Source organism: Castor canadensis, chromosome 17 (assembly GCF_047511655.1).
Source record: "Castor canadensis chromosome 17, mCasCan1.hap1v2, whole genome shotgun sequence".
Classification (NCBI taxonomy): Eukaryota; Metazoa; Chordata; class Mammalia; order Rodentia; family Castoridae; genus Castor; species Castor canadensis.
The window spans coordinates 14,823,501-14,839,437 of NC_133402.1; the positions used below are offsets into that span (position 1 = coordinate 14,823,501).

General features: G+C 45.4%; 1 protein-coding gene across 4 annotated transcripts in view; it reads left to right on the forward strand.

Annotated features, from left to right (window-relative positions):
* Positions 1 to 15,937, forward strand: part of Iqck (IQ motif containing K) — a 116,648-nt gene that overhangs the window by 1,097 nt on the left and 99,614 nt on the right. For 2 of the 4 annotated variants that reach the window (XM_074059559.1, XM_074059560.1), the window contains exons 2-4: positions 6,414 to 6,478; positions 8,577 to 8,709; positions 9,823 to 9,920. In XM_074059559.1, the coding sequence (XP_073915660.1) occupies positions 6,414 to 6,478; positions 8,577 to 8,709; positions 9,823 to 9,920 (296 nt within the window). The remainder of the gene's footprint in view (positions 1 to 6,413; positions 6,479 to 8,576; positions 8,710 to 9,822; positions 9,921 to 15,937) is intronic. The other 2 variants (XM_020180050.2, XM_074059561.1) reach the window with 2 other exon arrangements.

Genomic DNA, 15,937 nt, shown 5'->3' on the forward strand with positions numbered 1-15,937 from the left:
AGGTGTGATTTGTAGCAAGACTGAATCTGTGTTTAATGAGGAATATTGGGTTGTTTTGTTCCTTCACTCCACTAGGCTGTAAGGTCCTCAAGGTCAAAGACAGATTTTTTTTTTCTTTTTTTTGAGACAGTGTTGTTATGCAGCCCAAGATGGGCTCAATCTCTCAATCTTCCTCCCTCTGCCTCCTGAGTGCTATGAGAATTTTCATTCTTGTGGCCATCCTCACTACATTACTGCCTGAGACAGCACAAGTCGAACTTTCAGTAGCCAGGTGCTGGTGTCTCATGCCTATAATCCTAGTTACCCAGGAGGCAGATATCAAGAAGATTGTGGTTCAAAGCATACCCAGGCAAATAGTTCATAAGATGCTGTCTCAAAAATAACCAACCACACACACACAAAAAGGGCTAGTGGAGTGTCTCAGGTGGTAGAGTGCCTGCCTAGTAAGTGTGAGACCCTGAGTTCAAACCCCAGTACTGGGAGAAAAAAAAAAACTTTCAACAGTATCTGCTACGCGGTATGGTAACCATGAGCCACATGCGGTTATTGAGTATGATATTTGAGATGTGGCTGGCACAGTTGAAGAAAATTTATTTGTATTTTTTTCATGGTACTGGGGTTTGAACTCAGGACCTGTGCTTGTTAGACAGGTGCTCTACCACTTAAGCGTCACCCCCCTTTTTGCTTTAGGTTATTTTTTCTTGTAGGGGCTCAGAACTGGTCTTGGGCTGCTGTCTTCCTGTTTCTCCCTGGTAGCTAGGATTACAAATGTGTACCACCACACTTGGCTTGTTTATTGAGATGTGGTCCTGTCAACTTTCTGCCTGGGCTGGCCTCCAACCAAGATCCTCCTGATTTCCATGAGGACATGATCTGCTGCACCTGGCCAAATTTCTTATTTTACTTAATTTTAGTAGCCACATGTGGTTAACTGTACTGGAGTGTGCAGGACAAATATTTATTGAATAGAAAAAAGAATGGTACACTGGAATGTAAAGGACAGGGAGCCATGAGTCAAAAAAAAAAAAAAGGATTAGCTGGTGCCAGAGGCTCATGCCTATAATCGTAGGTACTCAAGAGGCAGAGATCAGGAGGATCGTGGTGCAAAGGCAAATAGTTTGTAGACCCGATCTTGAAAAAACCCCATCACAAAAAAGGGCTGGTGGAGTGGCTCAGGCAGTAAGAGTACCTGCCTAGCAAGTATGAGGCCCTGAGTTCAAACCTCAGTGCTGCCAAAAGAAAAAAAAAAAAGCATAGCAAAAGGAGTGAGAATAAAGGAGCAGAAACTGAAATCAAGACTAGAATACTGTGGGGAGAGGTGGCCCAAACAATGTATATGAATAAATGTATAAACAATAAAAACAAAAGACTAGGATATAGAGGAAGAAGAGAACAGTGGACTCAGACTATAGGAACCTTAAAGTCCATCTGTTTGAACTCCGTTCTGTGCCTGAGTTCCTCCTCCAGCATTGCATCACACTAAAAGATCTGTGAGTGTTCTCCTACCTTCCCCTTAGATCCTTCCCCTCAGCGCTATGGCCAAGTCGCTAATGGAGTCACTCTACCAAAGAATCCACCTGAGTATGTGAAGGTAGCTACTGTGGCTGCCTTCTCCCCAGCATTCACTTCTCCAAGCCAAACTGTTCTTCACAGTACAACTTACAACAGGGTGTTTTTAAAGAAATTGCTGGATCGCATCATAAGAGGAGAGGATTGTACCTCCTCATGGGGCTGTGGTGAGGACCCAAGGAGATAAAGTTCGAGAACTTGCTTTGAACAGAGTCCTGCATTCAGAAAGTACTCAATAAGTGTTCATTATTGTCGGCCTTCTGTTTTAGAATCAGTTTTTGTTGGCCTATCAGGCCTGGGGGGAGAAAGCAAAAAATGAAGGGTTTGATGCTCTGTGAACAGCAAGTGAATGATGTCCCCTGTGACGTGATAAAGCTAAAACATGGAACTAGGGGGATAAAGATGGAGAATCATATGTGGGTACCATGATTAACCTACATGATTAAACCCAATTCCTGAACACCTAGCATGCAATTTTCTGTGTTCTACATACAGCAAGTCAACTGGGCTTACAAGAAACACGAAAAAACAGTTTTCATAGTAATCCTGTCTTTAAGGTTCAAAATTACATTCTATTTGTTTCCATTTAAAAAGTAAATAATCAGAGCAAACAGGACTGCCAGAACCTCTGTTTCATGAAGACAAGATACAGTACAGGTAAAACCTGACTTAAACTGGACCCTTGTTCTCCCAGCCTATGCCCATTCTCTGTGATAACTTACTTGCAAACATTCTTCAGTTTTGCCCTTATCTTTCTGGTGTTTACTAAGGACTCTGTATTGTCAAAAGTACTTGTATTCATGTCAATAAACTCTGTTCTTTCCCAGGATTCTAAGTTAATCTTGTAATGTTAACTATGGCACTCACCAAGACTGAGGCTAAGTGTTTGCTCTTACAGCTTTCTGTAATATTGCTGTGATACCTTTATTGCCCTTGGTTCATCAGTAAATCAAAGATTCTCCAGCTCAACAGCCTTCCACGCTGTTACAAAATCTTATTCCTTATCCCACCTTCCAGATGCCAGCACGAATCAGCTCTGAATAGATGCTAGCTTCTCAGCACATTCCTTGAGCAAGCCAGAGAAAAATGACACCGCCACCTGGCTATAAACACTGCCCATCACTCACCATGAATCAGTCTTCTCCCCTTGCCCACAAGCGCTGGTCCACGCTTTAACTCAAATGAAAGACAATACCAGTTAGCACAGGAGCATTTCCTGAGATGAGTCTGGCAGTCAGGAGTAGGGACATGTCCACCTGTATCTGTGCACTGGGAAGAAGTGTTCACCCACTGCTGTCCCTCAGGCCTCCATGTGGGCCTTGGCACCACGCCTGTGCTGATCCCGGGAACCTGCACGGTCATTCTCCTCCTCTCCTTTCTTCTGCCACTACCAGCTTTCCCTCCAGAAACCCTCAGGTCTGTCACCTCAGGATAAACTCCCACCTTGAGCCTATGTCCTCCTCTAGCTCCTTCATTTGTCTGTCTTTTGTGGTCTTGTGATGGAGAAGTTTGTCTCTGCCTTACCCTCAGCCATGCTTCTAGAACACAATGCCCTTGTTCTCACTCTTCTACTCCCAGCCCCTTACCAACTCAGGGCAGACTAGTTCCTACCACATTTCTCCAAAGAAGCCATCCTTCTGCTGCACACATCTGCCAGTGCTGGGCCAGGGACAGCTCCAGGCACTTTGTAGACCCCAACAGCCACTTCCCCTCTCAGCTGCCTGGTTTAGAAGCAGGAGATTCTCTTATTTCCCTTTCCCCAATGGCCAAGTTTATTCACCAGTCCCTATAGATTCTGCTTCACAGGTTGTACAAATAACAACCGTTCCTACTTGCTCTTAGATTCAAGTTCATACAACGTGTATAAGATTAAATAACCCAAATCAATCCCATTTACCAACTTCAATAATTGAAAGATTGTAAACAGATATAAACTTAATATACCTGACTTCCTTAAGCACTCTTATGCAGACTAGAGAATACAAGCAATGTTTCTCAGCAACTCTTAAAAATTGAATGAATGGAGGGGCATGGTTCAAGTGGTAGTGGGCTTGCCTAGCGTGCTTGAGGCCCTGGGTTCGATCTTTAGTACTGAGAAAAAAAATGGAATTGTGCAGTGAGTGTAGCTCAGTGGTAAAGCACTTGCCTGGTGTGCACAAGGTCCTTAGTTTGATACCTAATACCTCAAAAACAAATTGAATGAATCAAACTGGTAAATCAAGTTGTTTTAAAGAATTCTAAGCTTTTTACAAACTAAAAGGCTTTTATGCCTTTCATTGTAAGGGCACCAGTCTGTAATCAATTATATATTCAAATTAGAATCATAAGGTAAGATTGATGAATTATCAAATATGCCAGGTTCCCTTAGACATCACAGAGGCTTCAAGTGACAAACACACCATGTTATCCTGAAGCTGGTGGATTTTCCCATACGTGCACATAATCACAACTTTTCATGGTTTCGCTTTTGTGGTCACGTGACAGAGAAGTTGTGGGTCTTGTCCATCAAATTTAAATGAGCTGAAACTTCACAGAAATGTCAAGTAAGAAAGAAATACAAATAAAACTATAGTATTTAAATATGAGATCAACTACACTATAGAGAAACAGGAAGTTTTATTAGAAGTATCCATTGTTGTAAACATTATATAGGAAGATTTGGCAGTTTGCTCAAATTTGAGTTATTTTCCTGTGACAGAACAACTCTACATCTGAGAATTGATCCTACAAAAAACATCCAGATCAGTGGTATATTTATTTATGACAGTACCCAGGGGTTGAACTCAGGGCCTCACACTTGCTAGGCAGGTGTTTTCCCACTTGAGCCGTTCCTCCAGCCCTTTTTGCTGTGGTTATTTTTGAGATGGGGTCTCAAAAATAACAAACTTCTATTTGTGCTTGGCCTGGACCAACAAACTCCTATTTGTGCTGCTCTCTCAAACTGAGTTGACATTGCTGATAATAATGAAAAAATTGAAACCCACATGGCCACTGAGAATGTGCTTGTTAAATGTAGCACATGGTATATGTTACAGTACTGAAAGGCCCAGTGTTCAACACCTGAGTTAGTTCCCCACGATGGGCTCTCAGTAGATGTGAGTTTGAATGAGTCCAAGCCATACTGTTTGTTTGTTTGTTTGCTTTCCGTACTGGGGTTTGAACTCAGCCTCCCTCTTGCTAGGCAGGCGCCCTACTACTTGAGCCATGTGCCAGTCCTGCACTGTATTTTATCCACACAAGAGTATTATTAGGGATATAAAAATAAGCAAAAAAAACCCAAAAACCCAGGTCCTTTCCTCACCAAACCTGCAATCTATTAGAGAAGATAAGCATTAATTTTTACAAAAGTAAATGGAAAGTTGCTGTCAGTTATTACAAAGGACACAGAGTTAATGGGACTCTGTGTTTGAGCAGTCTGACCCAGTCTGGGAGATTTGAAGTAAATATATTTGTGACTTCCACGTATTAGTAAATACATCAAAGATTTGGTTGGAATTATGCCAATCTAACAGTGCTTCTAGGGTTGCAGTGAATTCGATCTGATTTTTGCGTTCTACATAACACATCTGAATTATTTGAAAGTTTCTGGCAGTAAGTGGGTATTCTGCATGTGGAAAGAGGTGTATTTAAATGCGCATACTTTAAATTCAAATAAGCCGTTTTCCCACTAGCTCAGTCATGCTTAAGGCACTGGGGAAGAAGAACAAATTTTTTAAATTGTTTATTTATTCATATATATATATATATACATTGGGCCCTTTCTCTCCCCTGCCCCCCGCCCCTTCACCCTCACCCTCCTTGCTTAGGAAGAACAAATTTAATGCTTGCCCAAGAGAGACAAAAGGTGGTCCCCAGTGACCTAAAAACCTCCCACCAGGCCTCACCCTGTTCCAGTAGCGCCGAGCTAGGGACCAAGCCTTTACGCGTGTGCCTGTGGTAACATTCCAGATCCAAGCCATAGCACAGGGGCACTGCTATGACTTTGTGACACAGCAATAGCTGGTATTGGACCAATGTGCTTTTCCCCAGTCTGATACTCAGGAGTTAAAACAAGTTGAGAAATGTCTACTATCTGGTAAGTAACTAAGTAAGAGAATAAAACTTTACATCCAAGCCCAACATGGTGATACATACCTGTAGTCCCAGCGTTCTAGAGGTGGAGGGAGGAGGATCATGAGTTCAAGGCTACACTGGAACTACATAGTGAAGCCCCCTCAAAATACCAAAAAAAAAAAAAAGTTTATGTTCTTTTTTTCATCGCTGCAAAGTAACTATGCAATTGCCCTTAAAACACTGACCTCCAGGAATTTCTTTACAGTCTTTCCTTCAGGGATGCAAGTAATAGAGGCCGTGAGCTTTTCTGTCCACTTAGCTATAGTTGTTCCTTCCCTGTAGAACGTGGGGATTTTAGGCTCTGTTCTGTGTGGGCTTTCCTTAACCACCCTCCTGTTCTCCCTCCCATGGTTCCCTTTAGTCACCATAATGTTTAGCAGAAATCTGAAGATGTGCTCCCTGGGTACAGGAGTCTCAGACTCTTAAACAAAACCTTGTGACCATCCATCTGACCATCCTAAATAAGGTGGCTTATCCACGCTAAACGTGACCCTGCAATAGCCAGCTGACTTTCATTCTGTATATCACCAACCCAAATCAAATGTCAGAATGCCGGCAAAATGGCTTAAGTGGTAGAGTGCCTTCCTGGCAAGCAAGTCAGCCCTGAGTTCAAATCCTAGTATCGCCAAACAAACGGTGCTAAAATACCAGAATGTTTTATTCAGAGAAAAGGAACTTTCACCACAAGCTGCAGATGAAGTGTGGGACTGAGGGCTTTTTCCTCCCTCTAGAGTATGAAGCCGAGATGCCCCCCTTTCCAGAAGGACTTAAAGTCAAACAAGAAGCTGTGCTTACTGTGAGTACTACCTGGGCCTCAGCCCAGATAATGGCTCTCAGGGAAGGGCACCACCAATGGTCTATGAGGTTGCTGTCCCAAGTTAGGGAGGTGATAAAGGGAAGGCCCTGGAACTAGAACTTGAAACCTCGGCCCAATCCTAACTCTTCCGTGAAGGTAAGTAAAGGAGCAGCATGTGACTTTTTGAGCCTTTCCCACTGTGTCCAGTGGGATAGGTAGTCCTCAAGTAGCTGAGAGGGCTCTGTGAAGCTCATAGGGGATCCCAGATGACAGAGGCCTTCACGATCTGCCCAACAGCACATCCCTGTTGTGGACGGTTACAACAGAGCAGGTTCTCTGCACGCCAGGTGGGCCAGGCGAAGAGTGTGCTAAGGAGAGGGCCAAGGCGGCAGCCAGGAGGAGAAGGATGCTGGGGCCCTTGGAATACACCCAGCGCTCATTGAGTTAAATAGACATTTAATGGAGTTTAGAGTGTTTTAAAGGTAAGGCTCTGAGAGATGAAGGAACTCAAGCCGAGTCAGAGAGATGGCACCAAAACCTAAGACCTGAGGAACTTCCATTACTAGAGCTGCCTCTCTGACAGATTGTGTCAAAACTCTTTCTGGTTCTCTGATTGTTCCTTTTTCATAGCATCCTATTCTTGCTTTATGGATGTAATTCTTCCTCAAATTTCTCTACAGATACTAATTCCAGTTCTCTCCTCTGACGTAATCCCAGGTCCATTCTGTTTATAGATCTTGATCTTTTTTATGCTGTTGATTTTCTGGATCTGTGTAGAGATCTTTGATTGTTTATTTAGAATTGAAAATGTGGGCCTGAGTAGATTTTTCTATATAGCTGGTATCTTAGAGTTTTTCAGAGAGACAGATCCAATAGGAAATAGATAAGATAAACGGATGGATGGATGGATGGATAGACAGATGATAGATAGACAGATAGCTGTCAGGGTTTTAATTAGTGTCACATGACTATGGAGGCTGAGAAGTCACATCTGCAAGCTGGAGAACCAGGGAAGCTAGTAGTCTGGCTTAGTCCAAATCCAGAGGCCTCAGAAACAAGAAAGGTGTTTCTGATGGTGAAACTCTCAGTTGTCCAAGGCCATGGGCCTGAGAACTGGGAGGTCCCCGGTGCAAGTCTTGGTCAAGCACTGCAGAAAATGAAGTTCTGATGTCCAGGCATCAGGAGAAGGTCTTCCTGACTCCAAAAGGGAGATTTGCTCTCCTTGTACCTCCAGCCAGCTAGATGGTGCGTGTCCACATGAGGATGAGTCTCCTTCCACTCAGTCCGCCAGCTTAATCGCTAATCTCCAGAAACATCCAGCAGTAATGGTTTTCCAGCTATCTCAGAGTGCCTTGGTCCAGGGAGGATGACATGTTCAGTCAACCATCATAGCTGATCTGGTTTTCTTCTACTGTTGTGTATGTGGGTTTGTTTTCTGGATGGGTCTCTTCTATGAATAGAAGTGAGCTGACCAGGTGCTCATGCAAGACTTTTCTTCAGGGTGAGCAGATAGAAGTTCAATTTTGGGGACTATGCAGAAGACCGTCAAATCAATGGTCAGGTTTTTTGGATTTTTCCTTTGAGCTACCAGCATGTTGCCTATGTAGTTCTCCTTCCCTGGCTGTTTCATTTGTTTACAGGGGTCTTTGGAGAGGAGAGCTCTATATAAAATGCTGGTGTGAATGAAGCTTTATGAATACTGAGGGCAGAAGCTGGAGGAGAGCTGTGTGGGCAGCAGGCCATGTTTTCACTTCAGCCCGCTATGTCGTTCCCTTCCTCATTCCGCCCTCTGCATGCCTGACAACTCAGCACTGGCCCGTTGGAAATTCTGGGCGGGGAGGTGGCTTATGTCTGCTGTACCCACTTGTGTTTCCTGTGGCCGCCACGTCCACTCGCTACCAGAAGCAGGCCAGTCTCTCATCCACACATGGCCCTTGGTTATCATTTGTAGGTGTCTTGGGAGGGGAGGGAGGTAGTGACATGCCAGAACACCCCCTGGAACCTAACGTCTGTCACAGAGTTTTCCTCCCTTGTGGTTACAAAAGAAATGGCAACTTTTCAACTGTTGCTATGCATTGACTCCCTCCCTGCCCACCAGCAGGGTGCACGCTTGGAGGAAGTGGTGGTCCACGGCTTCCACACAGAACACTACTTCCCAGCTCCCCATGCCCCCATGATCTCCCACACACCTTGTCTTCAAGAGAAATCCAAAGCAGCGGATCCAAAAGAATGTAAGTGAGCAAGTGGGACTTTGTCTTTTGTAGTTTTGGGGTTGTGACATTCCAAATCCACAGGATGAGTGAGGGTGGTAGTGGTCAGGCCTCAAGGAAGGAGATCACATAAATAAGAAAGACTGTGTTCTTGTTTGAATTCTTATTTTTAAGAGAAGTATTCTCTATTCCACTGATTTATTTCTAAGTTTCAAATGTAATAGGGCTTGGCACAGTGGCTCACACCTGTTATCCTAGCTACTTGTGAGGCAGAGATCAGGAGGATCACAGTTTGAGGTCAGCAAACTGGGCAAAATGTTAGTGAAACCCCATCTTAACAAACAAGCCAGCTATGGTGGTTTACAACTGTAATTCCAGCTATATGGGAGGCATAGGTATGAAGATCTTGTTTCGAGACCAGCCTGGGCAAAAAGTGTTAAGATCATATCTGAAAAATAACCTAAAGCAAAAAGGGCTGGAGGTGTAGCTCAAGCGGTAGAGTGCATGTGTAGCAAGCATGCTGCCCTGAGTTCAAAGCCAGCACTGCCAAAAAAAAAAAGAAAAAGTAAAAAAGGTAGTTAGAGGTAATAACAACAAGCTCCCTCTGGCTGTACATTAAATACAAAGGAGGGGAAATAAAGGGCCAACAATGCACAGAGCAGAAAAAAATGTCACATTGCCCTGCCCGGAGGTGTGGGCTGCATACCTTCCTCCCTGAACCCCAACCTCTCAGGCCTCCCTGGTGCCCAGGCCTGTCTTACTGGTTTGCTCTGTGCCTCCACTCGGCCAACCCCAGCCACCAGGACCATGGCCCTCAGGTCCTGTGCACTGCCCTCCACCCTAGCTCAGTTCTCACAACCTCCCTCTGTCCTTCTACCACACTGGCCTCCTTGCTGTTACTGCCTGGGACCTATCCTGTCCTCTAAGGACCCGGCCTACATTCTTGCCAGACTACAAAGGCTCAAAGGGTATTTTAAGTTCCTTTGGTAGCACAGTCTGATGCAGCAGTCTGGAGCAACACAGAACATGGAAGTTCACATGATGGAGCAGACAGCGCCTTTTTCAGCATTCTTCCCAGATGAACCTGGGTGGTTTGGGATTTGCAGTGGGAATGTGTTTGCTTGTTTGTTTTAGGTTCTCCCAAGGAATATTTTGAAACTTACATCTTTCCAGTTCTACTTCCTGGGATGGCCAGCCTGCTTCACCAAGCAAAGAAGGAAAAGTGCTTTGAGGTGAGTGTTCGGTGGGATCTTTTTTATTTATTGAAATCAGACGGGCCCATCCTCTCTGCGCCATCAAGTTGTTATTCTCAAAATGACCCCTTTGGAGGGAAAGCCTGTGTTTTGGGTCACTTCCCCAAGCCCACCCATGACATCTATTTGTACACGAACATGCTGCCATCTGTCTGGCCACGTGGGCTCCAGGAGGTTTTCCGCCTGCTTGGCTTGCCTGTCTGCCGGCTTCTGTGTGCTTGGCATCTGCCAGGTCTCTCGGGTCTTCATTCTTGTGCATCGCACGCTGAGTAAAACACCCCCTGCCTCTTATTTGGCTCCAGATTGCTCTTCTCCCTCTGGCCTCTCCCTACACCACTTTGTGCCAAATGTTGTGCATGTAACATGCTTGGGACAGCCTGGCACGCACCACATGCTCAGTAACTATGGGTCCTGTTGCACTGGAGTCAGCTATGTGTCCAACCGGATCCCAGGGTCCCCACGTTGATTCCTGAAGAATCCCTCTTTTCTGCCATTCACCGGGTGTTTTGTGGGTACATGTTCCCCACAAGCTTTGAATTCTGGAATTGAGAATGACCTACACAACAAGTAAAATAATTGTAACATGATACTGATCAAGCACTTGCTCTGAGCCCGGCACCTTGCTGAGCACTGTGTCACCTGTTATTGTAGTCAGCGCTCACAACAGCCCCTGAGGTTCCTTCTGGCATTTTTGTCTGCAGAATGCAGACAACAAAACGGAGGGATGCAGAAATCTGAAACATGATCAAAGGCAAATGGCAGAGCTAGGATTCAAATCCAGATTAAATGATTCAAATAAACACTAAAAAGTTGGCAGTAATTACGGTGAATGTCCAATCAATGTTACACAACCCAAGCCAGGTAAGCGTCACAGATACTGGTGTCATCTCATAGTTCCCCTTCAGCTGCTGAGCCCAGCACAGCCCTGATGGCACTTTCATATGCCGAGGAGACAGTTTTCACGTGTACTAGCCAATATTTGATTTTTCTTGAGCAATGCCTTGACACTCCACTACTCCCTCATCTCTCAGCCACCCCATATTACATCTTGCTCTCATTGCGTGCTACTTGATGCACTCAGTGTACACTCGCTCTGACAGCTGTGTCTTTACTTGAGAAGGAAGTGGATCACTACTATTGCATCAGTCAGCTTTCTGTCACTATAATGAAATACCCGAGATAATCAACTGATAAAGAGAAAAGGTTTATTTTGGCCCACACTTTTAGAGGTTCCAATCTGTGATCAATTGGCCCCATTGCTTCAGGTCTGTGGCGAGGCTGCATACCATGGCAGGAGCACGTGGTAGAGCAAAACCACTCCCACCAGAAGCTAGGGAGCAAAGAGAGAGGGGATGGGGTTAGGGTCTCACAGACCCCTTTGAGGGCACACTGCCACTGACCTAAGGACTCTCACTAGGCCCCACTTTCCAAGAATTCCACCACCTCCCAGTAGCACCACCCTGGGGACCCAGCCTTTAACACGTGGGCCTTTGGGAGACAGAGCATCCATTTATGAAGGAAGAATTTGGGGTACATCCCTGGCCCACCGTACAATACTTGATAATGACAGGTTGACATAATGAAGCCTGCACCCTCAGCCTGGCTTTCAAGGCCCTCTCCAGTCTTCCTCCTCCTTCCTTCCCTTCCTCTCTGCTCTCTGTCCCAGGCGGAACCCTCCAGCCACACAGAGCCAGTGACAATTCCCTGTCCAGGCCCCCACTTCACAGCCTCTGTGCACTTGGCCTTCTTTGTTTGAAAGCAGTCCTCCAGCAACTCTTCTCTGCATACGCAAGTTCTGCTTGCTTTTCCAAGCAGCGCCATGACATGTTTCCCAGGCTTGCAGTTCCCTCTTAGGCACAAGTTAGAGGTAATTGATTCCAGCTCTCAAGTTTCAGAGTCTTCATTTGGTCCTCGTTTTATGGTAAATTAAGACAGCCTTAATTAAGATGTTCTTAACTCACATATACTCAGTTTTATGCATGGCTGTTTCCTCCAGTATTTCAAGTACCTAGAGGACAGATTCTCCATCTGATTTATTTTTGTGCCTCTTCTCCATGCATTGTGTACCCTACCCAGTGCCTGGCACATGGTGCATATGTAGTTGGACCACTGTAAATGTGAATAAATGGGTGCATAGTTGTCACCAGGGAGCACTGCTGTTACCATGTCCTTGACCACAACCTCTCTTCTTTCTGGGAAGTCTGGACTCATCACTGGAGGGATTCTCTGATGGCTGAGGGAGGAAGAAGACATCCATCTGGTCATGAATTTAGTCAAATGAGGAGAAAGAGCAGTGTATCATGAATGGCACAGTCTGATCCCTCTCACACGGCAGCTATGCAATCAACAAGCAAAGTGGGCCTTGGCTTGTAGTGCACCATTAAGAGCAAGACTCTGGAGTCAAAATTACATAATTTTGAAGTCCACCCCTGCAGGAGTGGTGGAGCACACTTGTAGTTCCAGGTACTTGGGAGGCTGAGACAGGAGGACCTCAAGTTCAAGACCAGTCTGGGCAACAGTTTTGTCTCAGAAATAAAATTTAAAAAGGGTTGGGGCGGGGCGCCAGTGGCTTACGCCTGTAATCCTAGCTACTCAGGAGGCAGAGATCAGGAGGATCGTAGTTTGAAGCCAGCCCAGGCAAATAGTTCTTTAGAACCTATCTCAAAAATATCCATCACAAGAAAGGGCTGTTGGAGTGGCTCAAGTGGTGAGAGTGCCTGTTTAGCAAGCATGAGGCTCTGAGTTCAAACCCCAGTGGTAGAGCTCTTGCCTAGCATGTAGGAAGCGCTGGGTTCAATTCCCAGTACTGCCAAAAAAAAAAAGAGACTGGAACTGAGCTGTCTCATAGACTGAAGTCCACCTCTGTCACAGCTGACAGCTCAGCCCAGGACAAGTTATTTCATGTTTCTGAGCCACTGCCATTTCCATATCTTTAAATAAGGAGGACCACACAGCTGTTCATAGCACTAATAGGCAGTGAGAAAAGGTAGCCTGTGCAAGGTGCTTAGGGCAGACCCTAGAATGTGAAAAGGCTCAATAAACGTTACCTGAGGGTTTGTCATTAGTGTTCCTGTGCTGCAGGGGCCCCCCAGGTGGGGCAAGTGACATCTGTTACCTAAGTAGCCTCACTCTTTCTCCCAAGCCACCTGGAACCCTTGGTCGTAGCTCCCAGAGAAAACATCCAATTCTACAACCATTTTGTGAGGAATGGTTGTTTTTTTGGTCATTTCCTGGGAGGTACGGAAGAGGGTTTTGCTCTCACCTAATGATCTGTCTCCTGAATTCTGTCTTATAGCATTTCTGTTCTCCAGGTACCTCCTCCCTACACAATTCCACTCTGGCCCTCAGCAAAGCCGAAGTCTTCTCTAAAAATACAGTTCAGCCATCATCTATGGTCCCTGGGGTGTGGCGTGGGGGCAGGAGTTTCACCTCTCCGACCCCAGAAAAGACACAGTTGTAACACTTTCTTCCTTTGCTCTGTGTAAAATATTTAGTTTTGCCACACAGTCCCTCCTCTTTCTGCCACCTATCCCATTTGAACCTGAGGCAGGCTAGAGTTAGGGAAAATTCAGGAGTCAGGAAATAATGACTTGCTGTTGTATTTCAGACTGAACATTCCTCTCTTTCACTGAGCCTTCAATTACAGATGTGTGTGTGTGGTTGCCCACGCCTTGGCTCAGGGACAGCTCGGACGGCCCTCACCTGGCCTGAGGACCATCCATGCCCCTCCCCACTCATTGATTATTGGTTGGGAATCACTAGGTTCTTCCTTACCCATAGGTTAGCATAGGTTTTAAAGCACCTGTAAAAGAGAAGCACCCTCGATCTGTCTGCACACTCCACCTGTGCCCACCATGCTCCCTTTTGTAATTCCCTTCCCTAACTTTTAATAAACTCCATTTACAATTACCTCTCCTGCCATGGATTCTTCCTGGTGGGACACAAAAGAATTTGGAAGTCTTCTGATCACAGCCTGCACCATTGCCGTTAACAAACTCTTTGAACCCAGAAAAAACCACAGTGATCAGACCCCCTATTTTCCATGAGCACAAGGGGGCGCTCTGCTGAAAGCGGAAAGAACTGGTAAAGTCCAGGCAGCAGTTCTAGTGCTGTCACATCCAGATGGTGGCTCTCCTCTCACCTGTGGTCTGACTACTGCTAAGACAGCTGGCAAAAGTTCCCCTTGCTCAGTGGCTGCTGTCAGGGCTCCCGTGTGCCATCTCACTCCTAGCAAAACCCACTCCCTTTTACAGAGAGGGGCCTGGCACTCAGAAGTTGACTTGCCCAGCCAGTGAGTGATGACAATGTCAGATAACCCTGCAGCCTGGTTCTTCCTCTCTCCCAATAAGTGGGAGATGGGGTTGTCCTCTAAATAGCTCTGGGAAATACTGGTTTCCATTCACAGCTTTTTTTCTGGACAATAGATTGCTATTGGCCTAGGCTAAGAGCCACTGCTCGTGGTTCTTAATGTAGTGCTACTAGCTCCTTTGGCTTCCTTTCACCACTTGATCTGTCCACTTTCATAACTGAATTTCCCCTCTCCATACAGTGTTAAAAAGGTGTGAGAGGTGGCCAGCTGAGTGTGAGGTCGTAGGGGTCAGAGAGCAGAGCCTTCAGCTGGGCCCTGCCACTGTCACATGGTTTTGTCTCTCTGACTTCATTTCCTGCTGCTACATGTAGGAGACCAGACCATCTCAGAAATCATATTTCAGCAATTATATATCTTTCTATTATCTTGCTCTAAGCCAAAGTATGTTTAGTGGCTGTTTGCTTGATTAAATTGAACAGAGGATAAAATAGAGTTTTTAAACAAATAAATGGCTACAATGGGGTCATCTTTGTTTGCATGCACATAAAGAATACCTGCAGGTGGGTGAAGTCACTCAGAAAACATTCATGGAACCCTCCTATGTATTAACCATGGGAGCTAGGCCCTGGGGACACAAAGAGGACAACCAGAGTAGGGGTAAAGCCATCTTTGGTGGGTAAAGGGCAGTGATAAATTAAGGTCCTTCTTATTTTTCTTTCCTCTGTCTGACTTTTTTCCTTCCTCTGAAACACAAATGAATGGGGAGAAATGACTTGAATGAGGATCCGATGCTGGGAATTCATTCCTAGACCTTGGGGCTGCTAGAACCCATCGTGCATTGTGTAATTTATTCAGCTGCGACTCCCCTAATTTATACCCCTTCCAAGGGCACAAAATCAGCTAAAAGGGCAGTAATTAAGATTTTACATAGAAGGATGCATATCTAACGTTTGGTCATAAATAATTTTGTAATGAGGGGATTTGAAACAGTTTCCAGCCCCCCAGGCAGTGATAAAACCTCTTTCAAAGAATCAGGGAAATTCCTATTTGTATTAGAGATTAATGAGGTATCCTTGTGCCATGCCACATTTCACAGTGACACCCTGCAGATGAGCAGCTGCTCCGTAAATGAAAATGGCCTGAGCATTGGATGCTGCAGGGTGCCTGGTGGAGTGGTACACTGTACATTCGTCACGAAGCACCAAGGAAACGTGGGTTCTTCCCAGAGTTCACTTGCAAGAATTGACATGCTTTGCCTCAGGCAGGCACACTGTGGCCCAGAGTCCTTTCCACTGCTTCCTTGACGCGTGGCCTGGTACACGGAGCCTCAGTTTCCTTAACTATAAAGGGATGGCCTGGCTCTTCCGGCTTTAGGCGGAGGCAGGGAAGTATCCCACAATGCTTTTGGGTACCTTGAGCATCCCAGGAGCTTCCCACCCTCCACAGTTCAGGCTACCCCAGCAAGCACAAATATGCAAGGTGGGTAAATGACTGTTAACTTTTGTCATTTCCTGACTTAGGATTTTTTTTTCTTTTCTTTCTTTTTTTTTTTTTTTTTTTTGTGGTACTGGGGATCAAACTCAGGGCCTTGAGCTTGCTGGGCTGGAGCTCTAACACTTGAGCCATGCCTAGTCCCTGATTTAGGATTTCTTAATCAAATCTGATTCCAGACACAGCAGTCTCTTTG